The 16,697-nt window shown below is 41.2% G+C and overlaps 2 protein-coding genes across 8 annotated transcripts in view; one reads left to right on the plus strand and one right to left on the minus strand.

Annotated features, from left to right (window-relative positions):
• Positions 1–1,495: 1,495 nt before the first annotated feature.
• Positions 1,496–10,056, minus strand: odr4 (odr-4 GPCR localization factor homolog). Of its 2 annotated transcripts, none has more exons than XM_069715888.1 (14): positions 9,947–10,056; positions 9,487–9,590; positions 8,979–9,095; positions 8,663–8,755; positions 6,718–6,824; positions 6,601–6,637; positions 6,115–6,258; positions 5,936–6,031; positions 5,153–5,200; positions 4,915–5,034; positions 4,715–4,829; positions 3,644–3,847; positions 1,890–1,943; positions 1,496–1,610 (listed from the first exon to the last, which is right to left on the minus strand). In XM_069715888.1, exons 2-14 carry the CDS (start codon positions 9,583–9,585, stop codon positions 1,540–1,542), a joined length of 1,305 nt encoding a protein of 434 aa, XP_069571989.1. In that variant the 5' UTR covers positions 9,586–9,590; positions 9,947–10,056; the 3' UTR covers positions 1,496–1,539. The 2 variants fall into 2 exon arrangements, with proteins under 2 accessions (XP_069571989.1, XP_069571990.1); XM_069715889.1 differs by lacking the exon at positions 9,947–10,056 and adding an exon at positions 9,802–9,880.
• Positions 10,057–10,610: 554 nt separating this feature from the next.
• The window catches only part of tpra (translocated promoter region a, nuclear basket protein), a 32,869-nt gene continuing 26,782 nt past the window's right edge, over positions 10,611–16,697 (plus strand). For all 6 annotated transcript variants that reach the window (XM_069715827.1, XM_069715828.1, XM_069715831.1 and 3 more), the window contains exons 1-9: positions 10,611–10,853; positions 12,207–12,311; positions 13,554–13,618; positions 14,519–14,609; positions 14,786–14,889; positions 15,024–15,188; positions 15,382–15,474; positions 16,274–16,354; positions 16,493–16,580. In XM_069715827.1, coding sequence (XP_069571928.1) covers positions 10,703–10,853; positions 12,207–12,311; positions 13,554–13,618; positions 14,519–14,609; positions 14,786–14,889; positions 15,024–15,188; positions 15,382–15,474; positions 16,274–16,354; positions 16,493–16,580 — 943 coding nt within the window. In that variant the 5' untranslated portion in view covers positions 10,611–10,702. The remainder of the gene's footprint in view (positions 10,854–12,206; positions 12,312–13,553; positions 13,619–14,518; positions 14,610–14,785; positions 14,890–15,023; positions 15,189–15,381; positions 15,475–16,273; positions 16,355–16,492; positions 16,581–16,697) is intronic.

A 16,697-nucleotide genomic window follows, 5' to 3' on the forward strand; every position in this document is an offset into this window, starting at 1 on the left:
AACCGAAGCCGAGGGCCTGGCTCATCCCGACTACGCCCCATGCAGAGCTGCGGGGGAAGGTGATCAGTGATAGAAGCCCGTTTACCCGTCCATTGCAGCTCTTTGTCCTCCTCAGTCTGTTGATAATTCAGCACAACTGCTCATGTGTGAACTGTTGAATTGTTGGGTTCCTCTGTATAATGTTGTAAAGTTAATGTGTTTGTACCTCCTTCCTCCTTCCCTTCCTCATTCCCTCTCCCCTTCCTTCCTTCCTTAAGTACTCTCCTCCACTTTTCTCCTCCTCTTTCAGGGCACTTCATTCTCCTCACATCAGCTATCTGAATCCAGACAGAATTTAAATCAGTACAGGACAGTTACTACTATAGTTGCAACTATTGCAAATAAAACAGCGATTACTGACAACAACAACAACAGAAGTCCTGAAGATTGCAGCTCGACTGTGAAAGCAGCTTGGAGACATTCAGATCCTTTACTGAGCAAATATCTATAAAGTAAAGCTGTAAAAAAAAAAAAGGTGCTCTTTTACATGCTAAAGTTCCGAATTTAAAATTAACTTCATAAAAGTAGCTTAATCATCCAAAAATAATTTCCAAATTGTGATCCATCAGAGCTCAGGACAGTTGTCCACTTCACCTCAGTCCATCTTCAATGATCTCGGTCCAGAGAAGGCGGCGGTGTTTCTGGATCATGTTTCTATCTGGTTTCTTCTTTGGAGAGTTTTAACATCATTTGTGGACGCAGCGATGAACTGTGTTCACAGACGATGGTTTTCACAAGTGTTCCTGAGCCCATGCAGTGATTTCCACTCCAGAATAGTGTGTTTTTAATGCAGTGCTGCCTGAGGGCCCGAAGATCACCACCATCCAATAATAGTTTCCAGTCTTGTCCCTTGTGTTCAGAGATTTCTCCAGATTCTCTGAATCTTTTAATGATATTATGAACCGTAGACGATGAGATCCAATAATTCTTTACAAGTTTATGTTGAGGAACATTATTCTTAAATTGTTGCACTATTTGCCCATGCAGTTTTTCACATCCAGTGATGAACCTATCCCCATCTTCACTGCTAAGCGACTGCCTCTCCGGGATGCTTTTTTTTTTTCTTTTTAAATAACAAATCATGTTACTGATCTGTTGCCAGTTAATCGAAGTGGCAAAAGTTCGGTTAACTGGCACAACCTAGTTGTGAGATGTTTCTCCTGGTGTTTCTTTTAGCATTACACACCTTTTCCAGTCTTTTGTTGCCACGGTCCCAACTTTTAAAAAAATGTGTTGCTGGCCTTAAATTCAAAATAAGCATATATTTTTCACAAAACAAATTTCTCAGTTTCAACATTTGATATGTCACCTTTGATCTATTTTCAATCAATTACGGGTTTACAGGATTTTCACATCATCTAAAAAATTTACATTCTACACACCGTCCAAACTTTTTTGGAAACGGGATTGAATTTCTATTTCTTCTTTTCTGATTTAACCAACAGACTCTTGCAGAAATGTTCAAAATGAAACACTTTATTTGAGTGTGTGCAAACTGTCTCAATTGTCATTGAGGTACAGCATCGAGGCAGCAGTGGCAAGTAGAGTGACAGCAGTAGCCATGGCAACACCTAAACAATGAAGAGGAGAATCAGGACAGTGCTCACACAAGCATGTATATATCCACTTCATACTCTTTTAAAAAAATAACTCTCAGTGTTAAATGATTAATATATTATAGTAAATGAGTTTGTTCAGTTCTTATTGCCAGCTGGGGCCTGAACACTAATAATACCATAACAAGTTGAATCAAAAAGCTGGGAAAAGGGTTGAATGAAAAAAAAAACATGTGTTTATAACTAGCTGCCACAACTGATCTATGTCTTAACTGCAAGTGAGAAATACTTTACCAATGTAGGTGTTGTTCTTGGGCTCCTGCACTTTAACAGTTTCCACAGTGGGCTCTGAAAACACACAACACACAGGTTTGTAAACTACAGTACCTGTAGTAACCCAAGTCTAGATTTTGAAAGCATTAGCTAGAGAATGGAAGTGAGAGCAATAAATTACACCATTAATAAACTAGTTATAATCCTTCACATACAGCTTTGCAGGTATCGCAATTCTTCCATGGCATATTTTCAAGGTTATAAGAAGCCTGTTTATTAGAGTGAATGTAGCCTATATGATGCTGCGGTGGAGGAGTGAGAAGGAGAGTTTCTCAGGTCAAGGACCAACAGCTCAGTAATGAAAGTGTGCACTCATCAATTCTTTACCATCAGATTAATTTGAAAAATAACCCACTGATTAGCTGTCAAAATGAAAATAATAATAATGATATACAATGAAGCCAGCTCTTCAGTAGCTTACGTGAGTGCACACTTATCATTATCATGCGTCTCCACATGTTTCAAGTGACCACTTGTTATCGAATCTAACTTCCCCGCTATTTATGTACATGAATAGTTATAGCAAATAGTTATACGTAAATACGTAAAAATGCACGTGACCACATACAGAACAGGCATTTAACAAATTGAGATGTCTTTACTTACTGCAGCCTAATTTTATTGTGCTGTCTATTTGAAATGTATAACATATTTCATGTTCATAAATATCTGACCAATGTTCTGTGAGTTTGTAATTCACAGCCTAAACCGTCAGGACCTGATCAGATTGGGTCCAATTTAATGATTATTTAACCGGTTTGGGTTCTGCACTGTGGTGGATAAATGAACTGTGGAGGGAAGTGGCTCTTCCACAGTTCTATGGATCGTGTGTGTCAGAAATTAGACAAGATAAACTAAAATAAAAAGAAAGGAGCCTTTGGTGAAAAAAAGCATCATGGACAGTTTTACTGTTTACATTTTTTTACAAGAGTAGGGCGTCCTTTAATGGGGTCCAGGACAGGTTTACGTTTAGATTACCTCCGAATGTGGTCTGAGCAGACTGGATCCCAATGCTTCCTGGTGGTGATCACACCAGCTACTTTTAGTTTACCACTTGTTGCCTGATCACATCCAATCTGTCGTAGAAAAACAACCCTGACTGAGATTGTTTTAGGTGGACACATGACCAGCATAAAAACCTCTCTCTGCTGGGCCGATCTGTGTTTTCCCTTCCAGTCGGAGTAAATGTGACATTGCAAAACAGAAATGTTCTTCTTAGAGGGCAAACAGTGAGTCAACAGTAATGTTTGAGTGATCCATGTGCAGTTTGTTTACACATTCATCTGCTCGAAGAGGAAAGCTTTTCTAAGTACACCACTCAGCTTATCACGTGTACATAGCAGAAGGATTTTGTGACATTACAACCACTTCGGAGCCAATCACTTGCTAGTGTTTATTGTCCTGCAATTCAACTTCTGAACTGTGAGCATTTCTGTCAGGTATATGTTAGTAATAGGAAGTCTGGACAGAAACATCTAACAATGTCTGTGTAACTATTTTACAGAAAAGCAACTAAAGGAAGAAAATAATGAACAGAGATTATGAAATTAAAATGTTATCATATGACTTGTACACTTGACTCTAATAGGCCACTATAAACCGAAAATCCATGAAAAACAAAACAAACCAAAACATGATATAGCATCAAATTTGAAGTCATATCAGCCTGCTCTACTTTACAAACACACACACACACACACACACACTTTCCTCACCTGCTGTAATGTCGCTTTTTAGGATTTCAGCAGTCATTTCCTGTCTTGTGTCTAAATCTTCCTCGGCTGCGTCGATGTCCAGCATCTCCTTCAGCCGGTCGGTGGCCTCAGACAAACCCTCGTCACTGAACTGGTAGTCGCACACACACACCGGCCCGGGAACCTTCACTGGACAAAAGATGCGACGAGGGAGGTTGAATTGTTCTGAAAGAGAGACAGATGGAGGAACTTAACATCTTGTATTTATTTAAGGATATAAGAATTAGGTTTGTTTCCTTTTATTTTTTCTTTCATTTATATTTGCTAAAATAAAAACCCATCAGGAGAGCTTCCTCGATGATGTGGCTAACGTTATGCTAGCTGCAGGTCTGCTACGGTAACAACAACCCCAGTCAGATACCAAAACATTTTATACCTAAAATATATGCCTTCGGTAGGCAAGAGAAAATGAAACTTTTAATAACTTCAAATACCTCAATACATTTCTTTTTTTTAGACTTTTCCCGTCCCGCCCGCTGTTTGACGCACAGCTGTAAAGTTCCCTGGATGGTCATGGTGGGAGGTTGTTTTTTTAATTTGTTTGATCAAATTTAAATGTTACTGATGGAGCATAACAATGCCATTCATCTCATCTTATTCATTCAGAGTTAAACTGTAATCTTCTTCTGAACTTTGCAAAAATTAGCTGACATTAGCCACTATAAGGTCGTCACAGCAGACCAGCTCAGCAGGAAAACTCCCATGGGTGTAGAAAAGCCAGGGAGCCTTTCATAAACTACTAATGCAACTTCTCATTCTCTGTTTTACATACATAAACTATATTCACTGTTCATATTTTCTTTATTGTTCACGCTGTTGATTTTAAACTGGGTTTTTGTAAAGGGAGGCTCTTCTTTTCCTGCAGGTGAACTTCCAATGCAGGTCATCTCATCAGTGTGTAAATCCTACCTCTTTGCTGGGATTGGCTGACTGGAAAACTACCCACGACCACTGACCAACGAACCCCGACCTTAAGCTTAAATATCTACAACCACAAGTAAATGATTGGTGGAGTGACCTCTGTGTGTTCACCTGTGTGTTGTTTGTCTTTGCTGCTGCCCTTCTTCTCCTCCTCTTCCGCCTGCAGCTCCTCCAGCAGCATCTGAACCCTCGTGGTCACCGTAGAAACGACATCCCTCTTCAGCAGCTGTCAGCGACAAAGGTTTTAAAAACTAAACGATGGATTCTTCTTTCAGTTTCCTTTAACTTTGCCTGCCGTATTAAAGCGTTACCTTCTCTACCAGTCTGGCTTTGGGTTTGTTGCTGTGCAGATAAGCTCTGCTGTGGACAGCTCCTCTGACCGACAGACTGCCTCCACACTGCTGGACCACATCTGGTAACCTCTGGTCATCCTAACACACAAGAAGTCCAGGTCACGTACAACAACACTCACTTGAATTTAGAAGCTTCATTTGAGCTACGCAACACAACTGCATGTGTGTATTTCTGTGTGTTGTGTGTGTCTCCTACCGATGTGATGAGCAGCTGAGTTGTGTATGCCTGTCTCACATTCCTCCTCTGCAGAGAAACATCAGACACATGAGGTCCAGATAATCAGGTTTTGTGTTACATTAAGTGACAGCAGTCTTTTTTTTTAACTTCGTCAGTAAAGGGAGGGTCAGGGTTTGTACTTGTCACGATCACTCCTGCACTACTGCCTACTATCATCCGACACAAAGCAGCGCCAACAGCAACACAAGAGTCGTTGCTAAGTTTGATCGCGGTTGTCATTTTTCCATCCAGCAGGAAGGTGGTTTGGTTTTTCGAGGTGTGGTTCGGCACATTGATATCTTGAGGTAGCGGAAATGGATTGACTGTCAACGGTGCAGGATTTAACTGGGTTTTTTTTGAGGATGCATTTTTAAGATAATAAGATATGCCTCCATAGGCGGGAGCACAACGCAACAAGGAAACAAGCGAATGGCAAATGACATTCTGATTGGTTTATTTTTTAATGTTGTGCCAAAAAAACACCTGTGATTCACTGACAACCCCTCTGAAACATGAACAGCCTCTCCTGGTGATTCCTAAAATGTTAAATCACTCTGGAGCTCAGGCTTATTAGACTGTTACCATATGACAGGTAGGAAGCAGCAGTATTGTCCTTCTGCACATAAAAGTAGGAAATAATAGATTCTAATCCAACAATTAAAGCCCTTAAGCAAGGCACCAAAATCTGCCTTGTTAGTAGCATTCAATGGGTAAATACACCTTTGTTAGATTTACTTTATGCACTGTCGACATTTATACAACCTGTCCTGCTGTGAGCTCCGAGTCCTCCGGCAGCTTTTTTCCATCAATCAGAAAAACTGCGCTCTCGATCTGGTGCGCCCACAATTTCAGTCCCTCCTGAAACAAAGAGGGACATTAAAACAGTTCCATTGAGGTTCCTAAAACAGGATTTATGCATGATTATGAATGTGTGTGCTGACCTTAAGACATGTGTCCATGTTTTCTGTACTGGCTCTCTTGTCTGGTAGTGGAACCAACATGTCCACATTTAGACAACATGACACTGTGGACCAGGAGGAACATACACCGGACTGGTACTTCCAGTCTGCTGGCTTGGCCATGCTCTGAAACAGCAGCAGACAAAGACACTCACACATGGATATATTTGACAATAGCACAAAACTGCACATCTAAATATCATATGAAGTCTGAGATCGTTGTCCAAATTGGAGCTTAAGTCAGTTTGAGTGAGTCACAAGCTTGAATCATTAATCAATAATGCAGATCAATCACAGTCAAATAATTTGAGCACAACTGAACCAAACTTCTGAAAACATTAAGTCATTAAAAATAATCTGCCTTTAGAGCACTTCTGCACATGTCAATGTAAATATAAACTGGATTAAGTTTGGGATGACAGCAAATGGAACCTGCTTCTTTGTGAGAAATCAAAGATGCAAACCAACCTTGGGATCTTTAATGTCAAACGTTCTGCAAACTGTTCTGATGTGTGGGGTTAAAGAATATCCACAAAGTATCCGGCAGCTGCCGGAGCCAATGAAAAGGCTGCGGGATAAGGATACTTTCTGGTTTTAGGGTTGACTTGCAGTGTGACGAAGTCTGTGACATCATCGTCTGCCGGGTTCCACAGGTGCTCCGAGGAGATCAGAGTCTCCACTGCAAATGCCAGCTACACACACACACACACACACACACACACACACACACACACACACACAGACAGACAGACAGACAGACAGACAGACAGACAGACAGACAGACAGACACGCAAGCACGCACGCACGCACGCACGCACACACACACACACACACACACACACACACACACACACACACACACACAGACAGACAGACAGACAGACAGACAGACGCAAGCACGCACGCACGCACGCACGCACGCACGCACGCACGCACACACACACACACACACACACACACACACACACACACACACCACATGGATAAAATACACTGATGCCATATCAGGGCTGTAAGTGAAGCCTTTATTTTAAATACCAGTAGATAGAAGATGATTATTGGACTCTAAATGATTGCTAACGTTGCTCTGAGTCTGCTGGACGTACAAACACATCATGGTTGTGGACCACATTAGCCACAACAAGGCAAAAAATACCAGGTGGCAGTTAATCTGTCAGCTGACTGTGATGGTTTTGTCCCCCTAGTGGCCAATAATTGAACGTGCATCTTTAAAGGACCATACTAGTGGTTTTAAATTCCCTGTACTTTCAATTTACATTAAAGGCAACCAGTTCAGATTCATGCAGGTGGAAGTGAACTGTTCATACCTTCCTACTGGTTTCAGCTCATTTTAGTACACTTCCAACCTGCTCAGCACACCGGACACATCATCACATAACACTCATGTAAACAGGCATTTGTTAGCATTATATGTTATGATATTTTTAGAGTTTTGATAGTGATCTGTGGTGCATTTACATGTTGAAGTGAAGCTGCGCCATTCAGCTCCTAAATAGCATTCATACGCTGTGATGTTTGAAACTCAACATGGAGGACAAATAACTACGACTCATTAATGTTGTAATGACTTGGTTGGATTGAAAGGTCTATAAACATGATTTCTCAGACTTAAGATCGGAGGACAGTTTTATCAATCTGTCCACATGTATGTGATCATTGGATGATCGGGCTGGAAAACCTCCATACTAGTTAGTGAACAACAAAACAAATAGCTAGCAAATAATTAAAGTAGAGGCAATGATGAGGTGAAGCTTGAATGAAAAGTAACTATTTCTACTGAATGACTGTCGCAGAGTTTAACTTTGAGGAAGAGTATCTTGAGGAGGAAACCGTGTTAATGCAAAGGACAAAAAGGAGCGATGTTGTTGCTACATTATTTGATGAAACAGATCGGGAACCTCCTAGAACCAAATGATGGTGGTGTAAAACTATGCAATATAAAACATGAATGGGACATCGTGGAAGTGCTGTTGGAGGGATGCACCGAATGAACACACATGTGTGACAAGCTATCCTTAATACAATACCCTCTCGCCAACACAGTGCTGAACTCAGTTAGTTGTTGTACCCTCTGAACTACAAGGTTTTGGTGAGAAACATGATTTGCTTCAGTGATCAGAGTCTGTCCTATCAGATCTGTACATCTGACTTCCAACTGTTCCAACACAGCCAGAAATTATAAATCTGCTATGGGAAATTATTCAGAGAATAAAAGGCTGTTACACAAGTCAAACTGTCATTTCCATGAGTTTTACAAGTAGACAGGTGTTTCGGCAGCCAAGGCACAGAATTTGAAGGTGGGTGCATCCCCTGAACATTTCATTTAGAAAATTAAAACAGTTCTGTAAAATATTACAAAATCTAAAATATGTCTGTATGTTTTGTGAAATGACTGGCGGGAACTGAGGGTGCGAGCGAATAGTAGTTATTCAGCTTGAACACACATTGCCGCTGTTATGATGCTTTAATAAGAGTGTGTTTATGAACAATGTGTTGATGTGACTCTCACCTGTCGGAGTGTGGTTAGAGTGTCCTTAGCATCTGCATCAGAGATGATGAAGACTCCCAACACAGACAGGCCTCCCGGTAGCATCCTGGACACCTACAAACCAGGAACAAATGGAAACTTTGAAACTGCAGAAAAGTTTAGAAGCCTGCAAACGCTGGGGAATTGTTGAGAAGCAATAACCTTTGGAAGTAGGCATTCAAAGTTAACATTACGTTGCTTGCTGTGTCACACACATTTTCACCCGTGCGCGCTCATGTTTAAACACTCACATCACATGAGTGTGTGCCGGGACAGAGCCTCAGCCCTCTTTGCCTACCTGTCGAGCATGCTCAGTGACCCACTCCTTGTCCAGAGGGTTTCCAGTCGCTGCAGCGGACTCGTCCCTTTGAGGCGTCCGAGTTGCCATGACAACAAAAGCCCTTTGGGCTGAGCTCTGAAATGATAGGTCATTGATATTAATTACTGCCTCTTCACCTCACATGCAGCGTACTCTTCCACTACATATTGTGTCATACTATGAGATACACAATTACACAATTGAATTACTTGATCAATGATCAAATGCTTTTAGTATTTATTATTCTTATACTACAGTATTTCCCATTATATTTCCATCTGAGAGTATTGACTGTGACTGAAATGATAAAGGTTAATTTCTCACTTTATTCTGGTATTTAATGGACAGAATGTTGAATGAACTCATCAAGAAAATAGTCTGCACCTAAATCGATAATGAAAATAATCAGTAGTTGCAGTCCTACCATAATATACTCAACACATCAGGACACCACGTCACTACTACCACACCATAGGATGTCCCTTACCTGTCCGATGAGCAGGCCTGAGACTGGACCTGCTTGTTGTTCACAGAGTTTAGACAGATATCCCTCGACAGCATCTTCTACTATATAGCCACGACCCATGGTGCCTACGAAATAAATATACGAAATAAATCAGCAGGAGATACAAACGTTTATCTTTGTCTTTATCAGAGTGTCTGCAGTGAGACCGTGGAGGGAAAGGGACGTGTGGACAGCTGGACACGTGAAGACTTGTCAAAGGTTTCACTTCTAAAGTTATCTACAAACATGCCGACTGAAAGACAACCAGTTGTTTAACCTGGTAAAACTTCAACCCACCGTTAACCTGCGTGGTTAACAGCTGTCTTCCCCTTTAACTTGAGCTAACCAGTATTTACGAGGTACATTTAGCGAAAATAAGATCACCAGAGTTCCAAGACAAGTCAAAGAGACGACATTGTGAACTGCAAGAACTGTGACGTACCGTGGGGGATATACCCGAAAGAGGGGGACGACTGTGGTTGTACTATAAACCAGAGAGACGGCAGGTTGTTGTTTTTTATTCTGACAGCAGTGGTTCGTCAGCAGAGCAACGAAAACGGCGTTTACCACAATGCTTTGTGCACTGACGTATTTCCGTCGCATGTCTCTGACGTAAGGGGAGACTCGCGGTCAAATGGTCACGAGAGACAAACAATAAACCAAACATTGCTAGTTTCTCTTCAAAATAAAACTTGACGCAACCACCTAAAACTGGAGTTGAACTGCAAACGTCGTGGGTATTACATAGGTTGTCACTTCACTTATTGGAGAACTGTGATGACGACGAATGCAAATCAAAGCAGAGTTAATTTAAGAGCAACTAACTTAAATGATTGTAGAAATAGTAAACGCATTGTAGCGGCTAACATACATACCAATGAAACTTCCAACGTGTGTATTCTTTTTTCAAAATAAATGAATACACATGTCAACAAAACCAACAAATTCAAGGTTCAGACATGCATATCCATCCATGGCTCCGCAGCTATAGTAAACAAATGTGGGTTTTTTTTCCATGACTGGCTTAGCGTGATCGCCAATGATTACTTTATTTTGAAAGTTTCTGATGCACATCCGGCTCCTGTATGAGTGCGACGTACCGGGCTGGTTCTCCTGATCCACGGACGGAGGGTCGTTCTGCAGGATTTCACGAGTTTGTACGTTCATTTGCGTTGATTTGTCTCGGGGACAGGCGGAGATGGCGGCCGTCCTCCTGCAGGCTCTGGAGCGGACGGAGCTGAACAAACTCCCGAAAGGAGTCCAGAACAAGCTGGAGAGGTTCGTGGCGGAGCGGCAGGCTGCGAGCGAGGCGCTGCACACGCAGCACGAGCGGCTCAAAGCGGACAGCGGTGGGTCGCTTCACACGACACAACACCGGCGAGCAGGTCGGGAACGACGGGGAGACGAGCGCCGTGCCCTGCTCCACCCGCCGTGCCCTGCTCCACTACACCACCGCACTGTTCTGGTTGATTCGGTAGAAACAGGTGGAGCTGATCCGCGATGCTTTCAACTGCCCGCTAACGTTAGCCACACTGTCAAGCTAAAGCTAACACTGGCGGAAGAGAGTTGTAGCAACACTGAAACGCAACATGCGCAACATGTGTAACATGCGCAACATGTGCAACATGTGTAACATGCGCAACATGTGTAACATGTGCAACATGTGTAACATGCGCAACATGTGTAACATGCGCAACATGTGCAACATGTGTAACATGTGCAACATGTGTAACATGTGCAACATGTGCAACATGTGTAACATGTGCAACATGTGAGCTCTGCTGCTGCTGTGTGGTGAATTAGTGCCGAAACGAAGAACAATTCCCAAATATTTCATGAAAGTCTTGTGAGGTCTGTGTTATATTTCCATATTCGCTAGTAACCGATGAAACATTATTTTACAATCTATCAATTGGGGCGTCACGGTGGTGCAGTGGTTAGCACCGTCACCTCACAGCAAAAAGGTTCCGGGTTCGAATCCGGTCCTGGGCCTTTCTGTGCGGAGTTTGCATGTTCTCCCTGTGCTTGCGTGGGTTCTCTCCGGGTTCTCCGGCTTCCTCCCATCATCCAAAAACATGCACCTCAGGTCAGGTTACCTGGCGCCGTGCTAGTGGCAGCCTGCTGCAGCAGCTCCCCCCTGAGAGCCCCCCTGCTGTAGTGAAGATATTTCACCTCGGGGATTAATAAAGTGTATAAAATCAAATCAAAAAATTCAATTGAAGTTTTGGCACGACATTTTCTAAATAAATAATGCTCTTCAAAGCAGCACAACAAAAATGACATATTTATTGCAGTAATTCTGAATTCAAGAAACATTCACGATAATTAAACTCACTTCATTGATGATTGCCAACTTTTGCTGGTTGAGAAGAAACATTTCAGTGGTCGTCAATAATGTTAAAAACCTACACTTTATGAGCTATAAATATGCATTACATAGTGACAAAACCTTCTGTTTATGAGATCTGAAAATGTACCGTATTGACCGCAACACACATTAAGTTAAAGTGTATGTCTTTGTGCACATTAAAATGCCTGTTTACAGAGCTGAGTAGCACCTACTGATAAAATCGGTGGCTCTCTTTCAACAGACAGTATTAGAATGTAGTAAACTATACATGTCTGTTTGATGCAGTTAATATGATGGATGTTTTGTGTGTTCATGTATTAATGCATTCCTGTTGAATGTTGCACCCCTACAGAGCAGCAGTACTTTGACATTGAGAAGAGGCTGGCAGAGAGTCAGGAGCAGATCCTGACTGCCACCAGAGACCTGCAGACTCTTAAGGAGGAAAATATAAAACTTCGTGAGTTTTTCACACACAATCTTCTTACACACATTTTCATATCTTTAGTTTTTATGTAACTTAAGGTGGTTAGTGTTATAATTGCAAATTCAGACCATTAAAGCATAATACCGTGTTAGATGGAGTCATATCAGTTTTTTTTACCCTGTAACAACACATATCATCATGCTGCGTGATGTATAGATTACCACAAAGCAAAGTAGCAGTTCAGTAATTGTTTCATGTGTTTTGTAAATAACTGTGACGCAGAAAAATAGAGACAGACTGCTCAAGTATCATGTTTAAATGTTTCAGAAAGCTCACTGAAAAACACACATACTGAAACACAGTGCCAAAAGCAATGTATGCATCTTTTTTAAGTTTGACACCGATGCAGTTGTCATTTTATCATCCAGCAAACACTTTGTTTAAATACACTAACAGATTTAATTGCGCCCATATGTGCACCGATGGGCGTGTTGGTCTTTTAATGAGGTGTCGTCTTCTATTGTTGGAGCTTTACTTTGAGGCAAAAAGGTATTGGCCAACAAAAACCTGGCTTTAAGCCAGTGGAACAGTATTTTACTGTTACTTTAAGGATTTGTTATTAAAATAGTAATATGCAGTAACGTAGGAATGCGCGCAACACACATACACTCCACTTGTTACACACACAGGGAAACACACAAACATGCAAAGATTCAAAATGAAGAGATTACATTGTAAAAGATTATTATTTTGTACCTGAGCAGATCTGTTTCCTCTGCAGAGAAGCATTCTTTCATAATACTTGGCAAATCTGCCGTCATGGGTAATACAAGGGAATAGAGGTTACAGTCTTGTTTTTTTCATGTTACACCCAAAACACACTTTAGATTAATAGGGCACTAAATGTAATTCCTTTCGCTCAGATTATCCACTGTTAAACTAGAAAAAGTGGATTTGAACACGTTCTTAAATGTACTTACACCATGCGTTTCAGACTGTGTGTTTAGATTTGTAAAATAGAACCCATTGAGTTATGGTTTTCAGAGGAGACTGTTCCCACAGTGTCACCTGATTTGGATCTACTAATGAATCCTAATAGTTTCATTTCAATTCCAATTTGCTGTGACTTTTGGCTGCTACCAAAGTTTGGTTTAAAAGCACATGGAGTCTGTAACTATAAAGTTTTAATGTAATGTTTATGTTTGAGCACAGTGACTTGCTCTGCTTCCTATTTTCTTGGTCTCCTGGAACATCTTCATGCTTCTCTCTGTGCAGATGAGGAGCTGAGCACTCTAAAGGGAATAGAGGGAGAGACCACTGAAGACAAACCCCCGCAACAGGTAAACAAACCCATTCTGGCTGGATATTAGCACTGATCTCCCTCAACTGATTCTTGATGTTACAGCTGTAGCTACTGAATATCAGTGTGGTTTTCTCAAATTGTAAACACATTTCATGTGATGCTGCTCTAACTAATCTTTTCCATACACATAACATTTGGCATCGATGCAAAGTTTATTCTAAATATTAATAGGATTATATTTTGTATCCAGTCAAAATACCCATGTACCTCATTAGCCCATACACTTTGAAGTGACTTCTCTGAAATGTAGGTTGTGTTAAAGAGATTCTCTGATCAGTGTAGAGGTTAAATTATCAATTATAATTTGTGCTATAAAAATTAGACCTTTTATTCTGCATAAACAGACCTCTGGAATTATGGTTCCGACTCAATTTATAGCCAATTATATTAGTGTTTCCAGCGTAAAATGATGGTTAAAAGACCCCCGCCAGTGAAATGTGGTGTCATTATGTGCTAGATGTCATATGAGTATAGAGCAGTCAACTGCATGGCTCAGTATGTCGGTTTTGGGAGTGCAGTGACATTCTGACAGCCACAAAAAGGGTTTAATACATCACATACCTAAAAAAAACAATTCTATTAACTTGCGTGGTGGAGCCTTACATATCACCAAGCTGATGGCAAGCAGCGGAGGAGTGGGCGGAGATGGAGGATTGGACTATTTCCATATTCATAGATCTGTGTGTACTGAATGAAGGTGTACAGTTAGATCTAAGTCACTTAAATGCACTGGGGGATTTTTTTTTTTTTTACTTGGATAAAATAAATTCTAAATATGTAATTTTGATGACCAAAGACGGGATTTCACAGTTTGATTAATGCCAGGAGGGGGACTGTGAGTAATGCCATTTGTGTCTATTTGTGAATGTGGCTGCAGCAAACCAAGGCCAAGTATGAGATTGAGGCAGAGAAGAGAGAGCTGGCGAGGCTGCTGGAGAAGAGAACGCAGGAGGTGGAAAATCTGACGGGTAAGATATCAGGTGTATGCACAGAAACAAGATGCATATCTGGATACATAAGGGCTTTAATACTGCATCTTCGGTTCCCATGCACTAATTTCCTGGTCCTTTTGTAGGCATCTGGTCATCTGACAGCAAGTCTTTTCTTTTTCTGGTCTATGTTTGTGAATTGTGTGTGTTTGCAGAGGATGTGAGGCGTCTGAATGAGAAGCTGACAGACACCAACAAAGTCAAAGTGGAGCTGCAGTTAAAACTGGACGACATACAGTCGTCTGCTGCTTCTGTACAGGTACATCCAGATTTAATGAAACCACTACAGCTCAGTGGTAAACCTGATGGATGTTGACGTGCCTTACAATGTAGTTAGTCACTCAGAACTCCTGATTGTGAAGAAATGAGTTTGGCTGTTATTGTATGTTGTAGCACCGGGAGAAGCGCATGGAGCAAGAGAAAGAGCTCCTGGAGAAGAAGATCGAGTGGTTCACTGCAGAACTGAAGACCAAAACTGAAGAATTGCTGAACACCAACAGGGAGAAAGGCAAAGAGATACTGGAGCTGCAGGGTGGTCTGAACAGCAGCAAGGAGCAGGTAACACACGAACAGCATACACATAGGGAAAAATGCAAGAGTTAATCTGGTTGTGTCATAAATACATAAAGATACCAATGGTATCCTAATCAGCCTCCATCCCCTCCATTGTATGACCAGTGGTTGCTAAATTAAGGGTTACGTTACTGTTCTATCCACAGCACTCATGTCTTCTGTAATATTTATTGAATAGGTGACCAGACTGGAGAGGCAGCTCATCTCTCTGAAGCAAACCAGTGAAAGCCAGAATAGAAGAGCCGAAGACCTCAACAACAAGCTGAAACAGGTAATGTAGAGTGACACTGTTTTCCTCCGCTAACCATTTCATGGGATGTTTCTTTATATGACTATTTTCTACATTGTAAAACAAAACTGGAGACATCCAAACTATGAAACACTATAAAGGACAAATATGTAGTAAACAAAACAATAACTTCCTCAAAGTAGCCATTTATTACCTTGTTGACAGCTTTGCACACTTTTGATAATATGATACCATCTTCATGAGGCGGTCACCTGGAATGACTTTCAATTAACAGATGAGCCTTGTGAACAATCATCTGATGGATTTTCAGTCAGTCTAAAGCTCTGAGGTGCCGCAAGACTTTTCACTGCTGCTGCTGCTGCTTAGATATATCTTAGACAAAATGTAGCTCGTTAGTTCTCTTTCCGTTTACATTCAGCATGTCTGCATGTGTGGATGATGGATGTAGAAGACTAAAAATGAGGTGTGATTGGACAGACTTGGGACTAGCCTTCTTCCAAGTCATTAGGAACACTAAGTTAGTGCTGATTTTATTTTAAGAAAGCACCTCAACAGGTGCCATAGAAACACACTTTGCGCTGTTTGCAATCATTTTAGATTTTTGTGTGTGTTTCCAGTGGAATTAAAAGTAGCATGTATTGAACTTAATATGTACAAGACTTTGTCTTATTTAGAGTAAAGCAATTGTTTTATTGACCAAATGATGGACTAATTAATAATGAAATTAATTGACTGATAGATAAATGATAATATGAATAAGTATGTATGCATACAGGAAGTGTTGATATTCATAGTGTATGTGGACTGCATGTTTCTGCAGGCCAAAGATGAGCAGAGTGCTATGGAGGAGAAATACCGCAATGAGCTCAACGCTCATGTCAAGTTGTCTTCACTCTACAAGGTGAGAATCACTGCAAAGTACACAATACATTTAGAAGTGATTTGGGGGCATTTTCCATATGAGCTGTTATCTTTGCGTTGGAGTATCATGTTATTCCTTTCACCTAATCAGTATGTAACATCTTTTTCCTCGCTGCAGGGGGCAGCGACAGACATGGAGACCAAGAACCAAGAACTCAGCAGAGCAGTGGAGGAGCTCAGCAAGCTGGTGAAAGACACAGGCGAAGGTACAGTTTTTAAGTAAAAAAAAATGGCCACTTATGACCCCATTTTTGCATGTTAAGTGTAGCTTTCCATATGCTTAGTGTCCCTGATGACCTGTATGTGAATGATGTCACTGTCTT

This window comes from Brachyistius frenatus, unplaced genomic scaffold (assembly GCF_029030835.1).
Source record: "Brachyistius frenatus isolate BFR_SWC_R1_liver_20210118 unplaced genomic scaffold, ASM2903083v1 Contig_149, whole genome shotgun sequence".
Classification (NCBI taxonomy): Eukaryota; Metazoa; Chordata; class Actinopteri; family Embiotocidae; genus Brachyistius; species Brachyistius frenatus.